General features: G+C 37.2%; 1 protein-coding gene across 3 annotated transcripts in view; it reads left to right on the top strand.

The window, feature by feature from the left end:
- Positions 1-6,707: 6,707 nt before the first annotated feature.
- LOC111511939 (septin-5) overlaps positions 6,708-13,607 on the top strand; it is a 29,832-nt gene continuing 22,932 nt past the window's right edge. The window contains exon 1 of one of the 3 annotated variants that reach the window (XM_074179994.1): positions 6,708-6,940. In XM_074179994.1, coding sequence (XP_074036095.1) covers positions 6,925-6,940 — 16 coding nt within the window. In that variant the 5' untranslated portion in view covers positions 6,708-6,924. The remainder of the gene's footprint in view (positions 6,941-13,607) is intronic. The other 2 variants (XM_074179993.1, XM_074179992.1) reach the window with 2 other exon arrangements.

Here is a 13,607-nt window from a genome sequence, read left to right as displayed (position 1 = left end):
CCCAGTTCTCCATTCATTTCTGTCATCATTTATCAAATTTGCCATAATTTATCCTGTTCCTTAATATATTCGTCTTCTTAACAATGATCTCATTCAATCAATATCTTGTTTTTTCTTTTCCAATTTTAAAAAATCCGCAGGCCATTATAAAAACATCGCCTAGAGAAGACAAGATAAAAACTGTTCGTGTTGTGGAAACGACAGAAAACATTTCAAAACCTCAGACTCAGACTAGTTTTTGTCTGTTTGGTGGAATTCGAGTTTGTTTTCGAAACTAAAACAAGTGTTTTGTTTCTGTTTTTGAAAACGAAACTAGTCGCAAGCGAGTTCGTTTGGTGAAAATCAGTCTTAAAGAGACCCGGTGCAGACATTTTTGAAATACAGTGTCTATTATGAGCCAACGCAAAAAAGTATTATAGGTATATGCTCGCATACCCTCGTCTACTTTGGCTCATAAGAGACAATGTATTATGTATTTCAATATAATTTGCGGCACGTTGAATTGTACGCCCATGTGCTGCCGGCCCTTGAAGTAGAACCGCAGTCATAGTGATTGTTGATTTGTCACTACATAGTACATAATCACCTACTTAGTATAAAACAAAGTTGCGGGTCGCTAGTATTTGATAAGAGATAAAAGGCAGTATAGGAACGTCAAACATCAGTCACAAAACATCATGCATTTTTGAAGTTTGAAGAAAAATTATTCAATAAGTATTCCACTCATTTAAGAAACTTAGATTTAACATTACTAATAATGACTAATTGAAACCCACGAAACAAAAAAATGAAAATATTTATATTTCTGGCTCACTTCGGTAAACATTCTGACTATGGAAATTCCTGTAGATACAAACACGTTCACACGTTTTATAGCCAACATGTTGTTCATAGTTAAAAATTCAATAAAATCATGAAATACGTTTGAACGGTTTTGTGTCAATATTTGTCGCCTTCCGGCTTGTTGGAACTGTAAAAATTAGTTAAAAAATTATTACCTACAGTTTGGATCTCAGCTACAGGTTATTGACTTTTTCTATCTTATAAAGGACAAACCATGATAATATGAATTAATACATTAAAATAAGTTCAATAGAGATGAAGTTCCGAAAAAAAATTACTCTCACAAACCAGAAATAGAACATTCTCCTCGACGCCCGTTTGTATAGAATATAGAGGATTTTCAAACCAGAATAATATAGAATAAATTTGATAAGGCTATAGTTCTTAGCTAGTTCCAAAGCAAACATTGTTCTCACACATCAGATCTGAAACACTTTTCTCGAAGTGTCATCGAGTGATAAACTATACTATACAGTATAGTTAAACTGTAAACTATAGATCATCTTTACATTACAGTACAGAGGCTAGATGGACTACATATACTTGTGCACATTGCCAATTGCACAAATCACTTTAATGCAAAGTACAACACACTGCTGGTTGACACTGGAAGTCACAGCATTCTGGGAAAGACCTCTGACTTTATGCTCCAACTGTCAACTACGAATTGCCTTATAAAGTACAAGTCAAAAATATTCTTGGACAATCAAGCGGCGTTGAAAGCTCTTGACTCCTACCGAGCAATGTCTCAATTGGTAGCAAATTGTTAAAAACGACTCTCCTCGATATGAAGACTTAACAAATTGTCTCTGGCCTGGAGGGCAATGAGGCTGCTGATTCCCTTGCAAAGGAGGGTGCTGCAAGCAGCTTCACGTACCAGAACCTGTCATTGGCATCGCTTTAGGCTTTGCCAAACAAAGATTGAATACCTGGATGGCAAGAAGATTTATAGACTTCTGGCAGAATCATCCAGGATTGGCTCACTCCAAGGCGTTCATTCACCCTTTGAAGCTTGATACCAAACAGTTGTTGGACTACAGTAGGGATAAACTACGATGTCTAACAGGCGTTCTTACAGGTCATTGTCATTTGAATCATCATATGCAGAAACTCGAACTGTCGCCTTTGTTTGGAAAATGATGAAACAGCAGAGCACATACTTTGTGCCTGCCCTGAAGGCACCGAATCAGGTTTTTAGAGTTCGGCAGAGGCGTACTCTTACCATCTGACCTGGAAAACCACTCACCATACAAACTAATCAGCTTCGTTGAGAAGCTGGGTTTATTTTGTAGATTGTGAATAGGTGTGAGCCACAATAAACCCTTGCGGGTTGCGCAAGGGTTTAGTTCATCTCCCAATACCGGCGAGAGTGTAATAGTTCTGGTGTGTTGGAACAATGTTGTTTTTGATTAATTCTACGCCAGAGGTTCCATTGCTAACTTTCAATTCTTAAGTCTTTACTATGTGTATGTGTACTACGCTCCAATTATTAGGTTGTTACAAAAGTTTTGTCCGTTTTTAATGTATTGTGTCTGATGCTGTTAATTTTTCCAAATTTTAAATTTTTGCCTCTTTTCAGCTAATCAATATATGATGTTGTTGAGCGATTTTCGCTAATTTTTCTCTACGAATTCAAATTGAACCAAATCGTTGCCGAAACAGACCGAAAAATTTATCAGGATACTCACAAAAGAAGATTGGAAAAACAAAAAGGGTACAAATACTTATATGCAAAGCTGGAACTATAAGGGGTAAGGCAATTTGAGTTATTTTGCTGATTGGGAGCCGTCAGTTCTTCAAGTCCTCTGAAAACCTGCAGTTCCTTCGGCTTATTTTGTATTTGAAGAAGCCAGTTAAAGAAATATAAAACCAAATAAGATATTACCGCATTCCAAGAAGGATCTCAGAGGCAAAGTTCTAATTATTATATTATTTGAATTTCAAAATAGTCAAGTAAAAGTAAACCTACCTAAAGACAACACAAAACAAGAATGCGATCTTAACTTCAAAAGTGATTTATGTCAAACAAAATCAACGCAATTTCAACCTTCGTTCGTTAAGCGTGTCGCATCGGTTTGTGAGGCCGCTTTAATTTATTATGTTTCACGAAAGTTTTTATTTTGCTAGGATAGATTGATCTGTTATCGTCGAAATTGTATGTTGTAAAGGATGATTATAATGTGAATAAAATGTTCAAGGTAACTAACGTTTTCTATTTTATAAGGATTAATATAATAATAAATCGACTTTATTCACCATCATTAACAAATAAAAGCCCTACAACAAAAACTGACAAAAAATGATGAATAGGCGGAGTAAAATAAAGAAGTGAAACAGAAAATTATTGAACAAATAGTACGCTTGACACACAGAAAATTATTACAATCCTGTAATTTTAAAATTACTATATATGATTATATACAGACATACGAGGATTCAAATTATTAAAGCGAAATTCTGAAATTTCTTGTCAGATTATAAATATTATGTAGAAAAAATAAAATTGAAAATGCTCCTGGACGGATGCGGAGCGTCTTTTGATCGAATTTTCGCTTGATTCATTTTATTGAAGAATCCACTACCCATTTTTCATGAAAGAATTACATGATAGACCTATAGAAGAAAAACAATATTTAAGGAATTGCTACCATCTCAAACGGAAAAGGCAGCGTTTTTTATAAAAGCTCCCTCTTGAATCCGTTCGGTATTTTTTGAGCATTCAGACAGTAGTTTTCCAAAATATAGCGTACAGAAGACCAAAAGAATTGAACCGACGTATTTCATGAATGGCTACTTAGTTATAATGCTAAAAATCTACAAAAGCGAAGGAAGTTGTTATAGTATAGGGTCTTTCATTAGGCGCTTCTTATCTTAAATTTTAAATAAAACAAAGTGTGTATATACATTATCAAAATTTTCTATTTGTTTGAAAGCCCTATTGATGCAATTATGTGTGGAATATAGCATCGTTCAAATGTCCGCCACGGCTTCTCTGAGTGGCTTATTCGTATACACCTACGACTTGAGAAAACCCCGCATGAAAAAGTCTAACGGGCTCAAATCGCACGATCTCAATGGCCAGTTCACATCACCTCCATGTGAGATGAACATGCACTCAATTCGCTCGTGCAGAATATCCAATGTGGTGGCACGTAGCGGCATCCTTTTGAAACCACATGGCGTTGGTGTCCAGATCATCCAATTCAGGCCAAAAAAACTTGGCAATCATCGACCTATAGTGCTCGCCGTTGACAGTGATGGTCTAGCCAACGTCGTTCTCAAAGAAATATGGACCGATGACGGCGCCTGTTCAAAATAGACACCAAACGGGATGCATTGGACTCTCTTGGATCTCATGTGGAATTCGACAATTTCGTTTGTTCACGTACCCATTCATCCAGAAATGGAAATCATCGCTGAAGATGATTTTTCGATGAAAAATAGGGTCAGTTGCCAATTGCTTCAGAATCCATTCAGCAAATACACGTCGTTATCTACGGTCGTTTACCTTCTTCTACCCCTCTGATTCGTCTCTCTGTATGGTGTCGGCCATACAGAGAGACGAATCAGAGGGGTAGAAGACCCAATTCCTTCTTTTCCCAATAATTACAAGACTGTTCATAGATCACCACAAAGAAGTGAGGAAAAAGCTGAGTGAACTGGCAGAAAAAATAAGGTGGATTGTGAGGAACATTGAACTGAAAAGAGAATGTGTAAGAGTGATATACAAAAGGGTAGCCAAACCTGCGGCTTTGTATGGAGTACTGGTGTGGGGGAATAGAATGCATGATAGTAGGGTGAAGAGACAGCTGAGTCCAGCACACGAGGCCAACAGGAAGGGCACTCTGTGCTGCAACAGTGCAGCACAGAGGCCCTTCCTGTTGGCCTCGTGTCGGGCATACAGGATGATGCCAACGGCTGCGCTCAGTGTCATCACTGAAATGGCGCAATTACAGATAGAAGGATGGGCCAGATACCAAGAATTGAGAGTGAATGGGACAAGGAAGATTGAGGACAGAGTGAAAAGAGTAGAGGATATTCCCATGAATGCAAGGGGTGTTGCTGGAGGAGATGGAGGATGGAGGAATGATTGAATGAACCACAGTTCCTGGGTCAGTTGGATGTTGTACTGGTGCAGGCCCAAATCACGACGCAAAATTCGCCAAGTTGTGGTCTGCCAAAGGCCGACACTCTCACTGACAGCGGCGATATTTTCGGCAGATTTTGCGTTTCGTCGACGTACGGGTGTTAGTCGATCGTTTACTGAACTGGTGGACTCAAATGTATCCACCACATGGCGAATAGTCCTCTCGGTAGGCAGATTATGGTGCCCATAAAATGGGCGAAGCGGGCTGTACGTTGCCCAACCAGAACACTCATTTTAATAAAACAATCCTATTATTTGCGCATGTTGTTGAATGCTATATCCGTTTATGGTGATTTGGCAAAAGAGACTGAATAAATGCCAACTAATTTGACATATGTAGCTTGAACAAGATGGGCGTTATCAATTGTCAAAGTTCGGAAGTCTCTATTGGAAGACTATATACAACAAAATAATAACATAGGCGCAAATCTTAAGTAGGTCAAATAATATCTTCTGGCAGGTTTAAAAAGTCAGCAGGATAATAAGAATAAATAAATAAATAAATTACTATTATAAGAAAACAGGTATAGCTGAGGCACCAGTCAATCTAATAATAACACTGATGGTCTTCAAACATGACTCAACCTCTGACGAAAGCACCAAACTCTTACGAAGGTTCGAAATAGATGAAAACTTCAATCTGGCAGACCACTATTATAATCTTCATGCAGTCATTGTTCATTGTGGTTCTGGCGTTAAATCTGGTCATTATTACGCATTGCTCAAAGACGAAACGGGCTGGTTTAAGTTTGACGATAGTCGTGTTCTGGCAATGTCTTGAACCCTACATTTTGTTTTATGAAAGAGAGGACATTGGCAGATCAAGATCTTCAGATGATGTGGTGCTGCAGGTTTTTCCAGGTTTTCCTGCAGCTGAAAAAGCAAATACGCCACTGGAATCAATGAAGTCGCCCCGGAGCGCCAATTAATTTTTATTGTTGTTTCATAGATTGATAATTTCATAATTTGTATTACTTTCTTCTTTAATATATAAGGAATGAAATGGAATATGAGTTCATAGATATTTAAAGGAAAAACAGATACAGATGATTTTACGCAAAATGTAAAGAACACTGAACAAATGTTTAACACAGGGAACAAAGAAGAATGATGAAGAAAAAAGTAAAAGGAATTGAAAATGAGTTCACAAGAAATCAAAGAAGAATCTCATAGTAATCAAATCTTTTTAAATTAGAATTATGTGAAGGATGAAAGAGGAGGTTTGATAAGGAAAAAAATGTCATGAGGGGTTGCAAAAATTAATTATTTTAGAGCTAATCAATGAAAGAAAAATGTAGTCGAAGTAACCTCCAAGAACTGAATATATCTACACTGATAAAATATATAGGAAAAGTTATAATTACTGGTACCAAGAGACTGAATATATGCCAGATATATTTAAATTATATCACTTTGAGTATGAGAGGGAGGGTAATTACTCATATAACATCCCTTGTATAACCACTATTCGTATTTATTTTTTCAATTTTTTGACTCTCAGAAAGGATATATGTAGTTGATTCTTCTGAATAGTTCATTATTCGGTACTCAAATGTATTTCGATATGAGGTTTCGTGATAGTGGTAATAATTCAATGTCTATTATTCCCAGTAAACAGTTCTCATTCACTACACCCCCTCCACCGCTTCGGAGAATAGGGGGTGAACGAATTGAACAAGAAGCGTGAACCCAAGCAGCCGTATTGATCGCGTCGCGTGTACACCCACCGTTCGGATTGATCGGAATAACGTAATGAAATCTTTGTCGCCGCCGTTCAGGTAATTCGTGTCCATCAAGAGCAATGTTCAAATGATATATAAAATCACTCATTCGAAAGGAGACGACCAAATGCTGGCGAGTGAAACGAATCCAGTACGAACCGCGTAGTGAGAGCAGTTGTTTTACGTGAGGCACGGAGATCAGTGTTTACCGCTATGACAGGTAGGCCATGTAAGTTTTTCCGCATTGTTCCTATTATTGTTTTGTTTTTATGAGCGGGTGTTCAGCGAGGTGTGGAGTGCTATGTCCGTTAATTTCATTCATGGATTCGATACCTATTTGTTTCTTTGTGTCGTGGGTTGGTCGTTTTAAATTTAATTTGCTGGTTTATTGATGTTTCCTGCTTACAACAAATTGTGTCATCGCAATGTACTTTTTTGTCCAAATTTGAAACGTAAACTCGTTAGTCCAATGATTGGGGTACACATATATTTTTGATTTCATTCACAAATTAGAAAATCGTTTTTCCAATCATCCGGAAATTGCATTCTCTTTGTATGAAACTTCATGCTTGTATCTTTGCTATTTTTCAAATCACAAGTTTACTTTGTCATTTTTGAATGCACCACCATAGGTACACTCAAAACGATAAGTAAAAATGTATCGAAATTAATTCCTGAAATATTGATATGGAATAATAATAATCATTATTAAACTTTTGAAAATTCATCTACGAAATTGTAAATAAAGGATTATTCACAAAATAATTAAAAATGTTGAAAAAATGAACCAAAATTTTATAGCGTTTTGAAAATTTTGCAGTGAGGTTTAATAACAATAATAATGAAGAAGATGAGTAGAATTGGGACGTCTGGTGTAAAATGAGTCTACTGAAAACACTTTTTCCTCACAACAACAAAAATAATATCATTCAACGCGCGTTTTGCTAACTAAGTTAGCATCATCAAGAGAGTAGTCTCAATCATGTCCCGATGATGCCAATTCGGTCAGCGCGAAATGCACGTTGGGTGACAGTATTTTTGTTTCTGGTGAGAAAAGAATGTTTTCAATAGAATAATGAAGATAATAATAATAATAATAATATGCCTTGGTGGAATGATGCCCTCTCTACTCTCGAATCTCAAAATCATACCGGCTTTCCGCACTAAGGCAGAAATCTTAGCCACACAGATGCAGGAGGCTGTCATTCTTGGCTCACTGCGCTTGCTCAGAGCACATGATCCTCGGACCTAACGATCACGGTGTGGAAAGTGGTCATTGGTTGATAATGCTGGCGCGCCCTCCCGAATGTATCGGTGCTTCGGGGGATAGGGCCTGACCAGCGCACACTACGGTGAAAAAAAATAGTACGCTATCGGTATGAAATTCGGAATAGACAAATGTGCAATGGTTCATCTCAAAAGAGGACGGTGCGGGGAGTACGGAGGGGATGTGTAGCTCGAAGATGGAAGCATCCTACAACATTTCGATGCCGGAGAGACGTATACTTACCTCGGGGTGGAACAACGCCACTCACAAGAGGTAACAGCAGTGAAGAACTCTCTCTGCGGCAAGTATCAGCATAAACTTCCACAGATCTGGTCATCGGAACTGTCGGGAAGAACAAAGTTGCTGCAACAAATATGCTTGCCGTTCCAATCTTACTCTACTCATTTGGAGTAGTGAAGTGGACTCGGAAGGAGCTGTATCAACTCGACGTAAATACCCGAAAAATATCTCTATAGAAGTTTACATCCCAAATCGTCCGTTCCACGGTTGTACTTCCCCCGACAATAGGGAGGCCGTGGACTTCTGAGTTTGGAGTGTCCACATGACAGAATGGTACTGGATATAGCCTGTAAAGTCGTCAGAAGTTTGGATCCCCTTCTCTGCATGGTGCGTCACCATGAGAGAGCAGGAATTGGAACATTTCTCTTTAGGGCAGCTGCCCGAGTAGCTGATGAACTCGGTTTAGTTCTCGACATTGAACGAGGTTATCACAACTCTGTCACTGAAATGGAATCTGTTCAGCAAAAGGCTCATTTAAAAGCCGCAGAGATCACCTCACTTCTGCGGCAATACAAGGATAAGCCAATGCATGGGGTTTCCTTTAAAAACATTGAAGACCTTGGCTTATCAAAGTCAAAGTCAGAAAAACTGAGGGGTTCATCATGGCTTGCCAGGATTGTGTCTTCAACATCTTAGTCTACCGCAGTCGTGTGATGGGTATAGAGATTCTGACCAAGGTGCAGGGCCTGCCGCGAGGCGTCCGAGACCATAATGTACTTGCTATCAACATGTCCATCATATGCTGTCTCGGCCTATATCCATCGACATAAGGCGGCCCTAACAGTGCTATATTACCATCTACGGCACTCTTACGGTATTGATGAGACACCGGTGTTGCCCTACGCTCCGGGGGATATTGAATCCGTTGTGGGGAACGAAAAGTGCCGAATTTATTGGAATTATTCGTTTCCCACCCTCAGGCGCATGCAAGATAGTAAGCCTGATGTAGTCCTTCTCGACCATCAGAGTAAGACGATATTTGTCATGGAGTTTTCAGCTCCTAGCGAAACGAATATCGTCCGAAAAGAGGAGGAAAAACGAATGAAATATCGACATTTTCTCTTTGAACTCCGCAGACTCTATCCCGACCACTCTGTCGAGATGGTTGTTCTGTTATAGAACGAATGATAGTCTTAGTAAATTTATTAAAAACAATACAGACAAAACTTCGGTGTCGGATAGATCAGGAGTTTATAAGCTGGCTTGTGGCTCCTGCCCAAAACTGTATATTGGCCAAGCAGGGAGAACGCTTTTCCAGAGAATTAAAGAGCATAGAAGTAGTTTTGTAAATAAAAAAGACCAATTCCACATTTGCAAACCACCTTTTAGCAGAAGTACATGACATGAGTTTAATCATGAATACGACGTATTACAATTAGAAGAGGAAAGTTTGAAACTCAATCTTCTAGAATGTTCAGAAATCAAAAGATTCAAGAATTCGGGTAATTTACTGAATGATTGAATAGAATTGAATAACTTCTTGTTACTAAATATTTTTCCAAATGTGGAAACTGGGACATAAGCTCAGGTAATTTAATTCATTACAACTTAGGTAAAACTCAGGTACTTGAAATCTAGGTACTTCAAATTGAAAATTCCGTATATTGAGCATTGAAAATGTAGAATATAGTTAGTAAAGACACGCCCGAAGAAGCCATTGTATGGCGAAACACGTGTTCCGTTTTTGTAATAGGTTTTCGTTTTTCATTAGAATGGGTAAAATTAAGAAACAAAAATACATAATAAATTAATATATATATAACAATCATGAGAAAACACCAAAGATCAGGTGATCAATGTACATTATACAAAGTAGCTCTGTTATTATTCTTGTTTCATTCATAATAAGTAGGTGAATATTCAGGTAGGTATTTGGGAAATCATGGATCGTGGATTTTTGAGCTAGTCTTAAGTTTTGAATCGCAAGCATAAATCAATAATCAATAATTTTCAGTAGAAACATTCATGCACAAACATGGATATTATCTTATAAATACTTGTTCTGTATATACATACATATATATTTATATATATATATATATATATATATATATATATATATATATATATATATATATATTACAATGTAGGTTTTCACGGATGGTAGAATATGATGTGTTGTTTTTCCGGGTGTTCATCCGTTGTGTACTATTCGATAGTCGACGTTTCGCCATCATCTCAGATGGCATTATCAAGACGAGTTACTCGAAGCGAAGCAGTAACTCGTCTTGATAATGCCATCTGAGATGATGGCGAAACGTCGACTATCGAATAGTACACAACGGATGAACACCCGGAAAAACAACACTCAAAGAACTCAAGAACTCATGATGCACTACGCCACGGTAATCGCAGAAACTAGTGAGCAAAACATTAGAACTTGGCGTGCTATTTTTGGTCATTACTCTCCTGGGCTTTCCATTGGGACGATTAGACTTTGGTTTCGATGTCATAACCATATACCCATGATTCGTCACCAGTTATGACCCTTTTAAGCAAATCTGAATCGCCATTGACGTCATTCAACAATTCCTGGGTCAGAACCTAGCTATTTTGAAACGAATTTCGCTGCCACACGCCCAAAATTTCCAAAATAATTGCATAGCACGAGCCAATTGACATCCTCAGCAACTTCACTAATATATATATTCGAAGTAGATAAGTAAAAACGTTCCTAGAGGTCGTCGTTACGTTAGTTAGTGCGAAAGAGACGTGTGCGACGTAATCGATGCATAGAAGGATATAATTAGTGTCGGAGATATTCAGTTGACATATAACAACGCGGTTGAATTATAAAAATTATGGTACAAAAATAATAATCAATGAAAAATCGGATTAAAAAAAACATGGCGGCGAGGCATGCAGGCCGCTATCGAGGTGTGTGCGTAACGTTTGAGAAAAAACATGGCTGCTTACGTGAAAGAAAAAAACATGGATGTCAACGTAAAAGAAAAAACATGCTCTGTGAAAAGTTTTTACCACTTGTAAACCTTTTTCTGGCTTCTAACTTTCATGCTTCACACCAAAAAACTAAACATGCCAAACAGCTGAAACTGTGAATATATATTCAAAACAAGTGTACCATCATAAAAAAAATAAAAAATCGCAAACTTTCGACATTTCCAAATGACAAGTACCCAATGCGCGTATGCCATACTGCAGTTCAATTGAGTGTGTGCTGTCGAAGTACGAAGATGTACTACGAGTACATCCACTCAACGGTTTGCTTATTTTTAAAAGTCCGGAATGGAAACTGAAACTTTCAATATAGACTTGTTCAATAACGAAGTATTAAAACATCCGGCGATATAGAAGGTGACCAGTACCGATTATTCAGATAAGATTTTAAAGAGAAAGAAATATAGAACCGAAAGAAAGCGTGTACATAACACAAAAACATCAGAACATACCCAAGACTACCATTTATAAAAAAACGTACTTTTGTAACTATCAAAAAAATAAAAACAAAGCGAATATTCTGTGGCGATGGCTTCAATTCTCACAGCCCAGAAAAAAGAACATGTTACACACTTGAAATTCTTTAAAAGCAAATCAAAATGAGTCCGAAGACTATACCAATTAGGAAATTTATTAGTTTGGATTTTCATTGTCTAATATGATATAATATGATTTGAAATCTCTGAAAGAAAAAAAAATAAAATTTTTTGATCTCTTTGATGATTGTTGGGTACTGTAATATTCATAAAAAATATGTAATCAAAATATAAATGAAAAAATTTTAATGTGACTTTATTATATGGCTAGTAATTACAATATGTTACGAAAAATATTGAATTATAAATATCAATAATCTATGTTTCAATATAAATTCCACCATCATTAGAAAATTAACTGTTTGATGTTCCTGTTATAAAAAATAAGAAAAAAATTCGTGTGCTACTCACTATCAGCTGATTGTTTTATTGCATTATTTAAAAAAAATTAAAATAAAATCAATCAATAATTAACTTAAGAATTTTATTGTGTAAATTTTAATTCACCAAGAGAATAGATTTTACATTCACTGATTCTTGAGACAGACCAAATATACTTAATGCACAGATAAATGCACACATTCATTATGAAATGTAAAAATATAATTAACTTACAGATGACTTGATAGTGTATCCTAGTGTGATTTTTTTTTTCACTGCAGGAGGCTGCTCACTTTCACTTTCTAAATTATCATATTTCATTTTCATTTATTTTTAAACATTATTTATTTAGTAAAACCCATGTTGTGTATACTGTAGTAAACACAACTGTATACACTATAGGTATCCGAGGTCAATGTGGCGAGAGAGATAGCTTAACGTCGAACCAGTGGAAAGAAAATCGCACAGTCGTTTGCGCATGGCAACCCATCGCCACTTCATGCGTCGCCACGCCAACAATCGGTTTTACTTGCGGCTATAGATGTTTCGTATCAAAAATTAAAATGAATAGCTAAAAATGTACTTCTCCAACGTCCTTACATAGTAGGATATTGCAATTGCCATACGGAAAACAACTACTTCCGTGGCTCTTACCACAAACGACATTAAGTTACTCGTATATCCGACAGATATTGGTACAAGTTTCCTCATAGAGGAAATTCTTGCAGACACTTCTCGTAAGTCCAGTAGCAGGACCTCGCTGAAATCATTAGAGTTTCGAGGTACTACCCCTCGTCAGTGCATGGCAGATCCAACCAAAACAGTAGTTTGTTCAGGATGTTTATGTTCCTTGTACGTTTGCATCTCTCCGCGATGGTCTTCACATGCATTTCAATTTTCGTTAGAATTAATACATGTTATGCCTCTTTCCTGTTTGGCTTTATTACCAAGATGGAGCTGTTACTAGTTAACAAACTTTGTCTCAGATGAAGGCAGGTGATGGAATCGGCCGATACTTGATGAAAATCCATAACGTATTGAATAAACACCTATTGTGTGAGATTTTTACTAAATAGTTTTACAAAAAAGCAACACGTGTTTGGCTATACAACAGCTTTTTCGGGCGAGTCTATATTTCGAAATATATTCGAAATATTCATCTCTCTAACGAGATAATCCTACACAGTAGGATTATCTAAATGACAGCCGTGGCTCACACATTATATTCGACAGATATTTGTGACGCTTGAAGAAGCCATTGTATAGCGAAACACGTAGTGCGTTTTTTAGTGAAAATATGACAAAGTGTTTCTTGAAATATATCAAACGAAGTTTCGAGTATGCCGTCGAGCTACCATGAAGTGATTCGAATCCCAGACACACTGCTGTCTTGGTTGTATCTGTCCTGCAGTGAGAAGGGGTAATATCCCGAAACCAGTCTATAGGTGATCACT

The sequence above is a fragment of the Leptinotarsa decemlineata genome, unplaced genomic scaffold (assembly GCF_025532065.1).
Source record: "Leptinotarsa decemlineata unplaced genomic scaffold, Ldec_3_MD MMD2_tig00026282_RagTag_RagTag, whole genome shotgun sequence".
NCBI lineage: Eukaryota > Metazoa > Arthropoda > Insecta > Coleoptera > Chrysomelidae > Leptinotarsa > Leptinotarsa decemlineata.
Note: the sequence above shows the minus strand (reverse complement) of the source record. Positions and strands in the feature narration are given on the sequence as shown.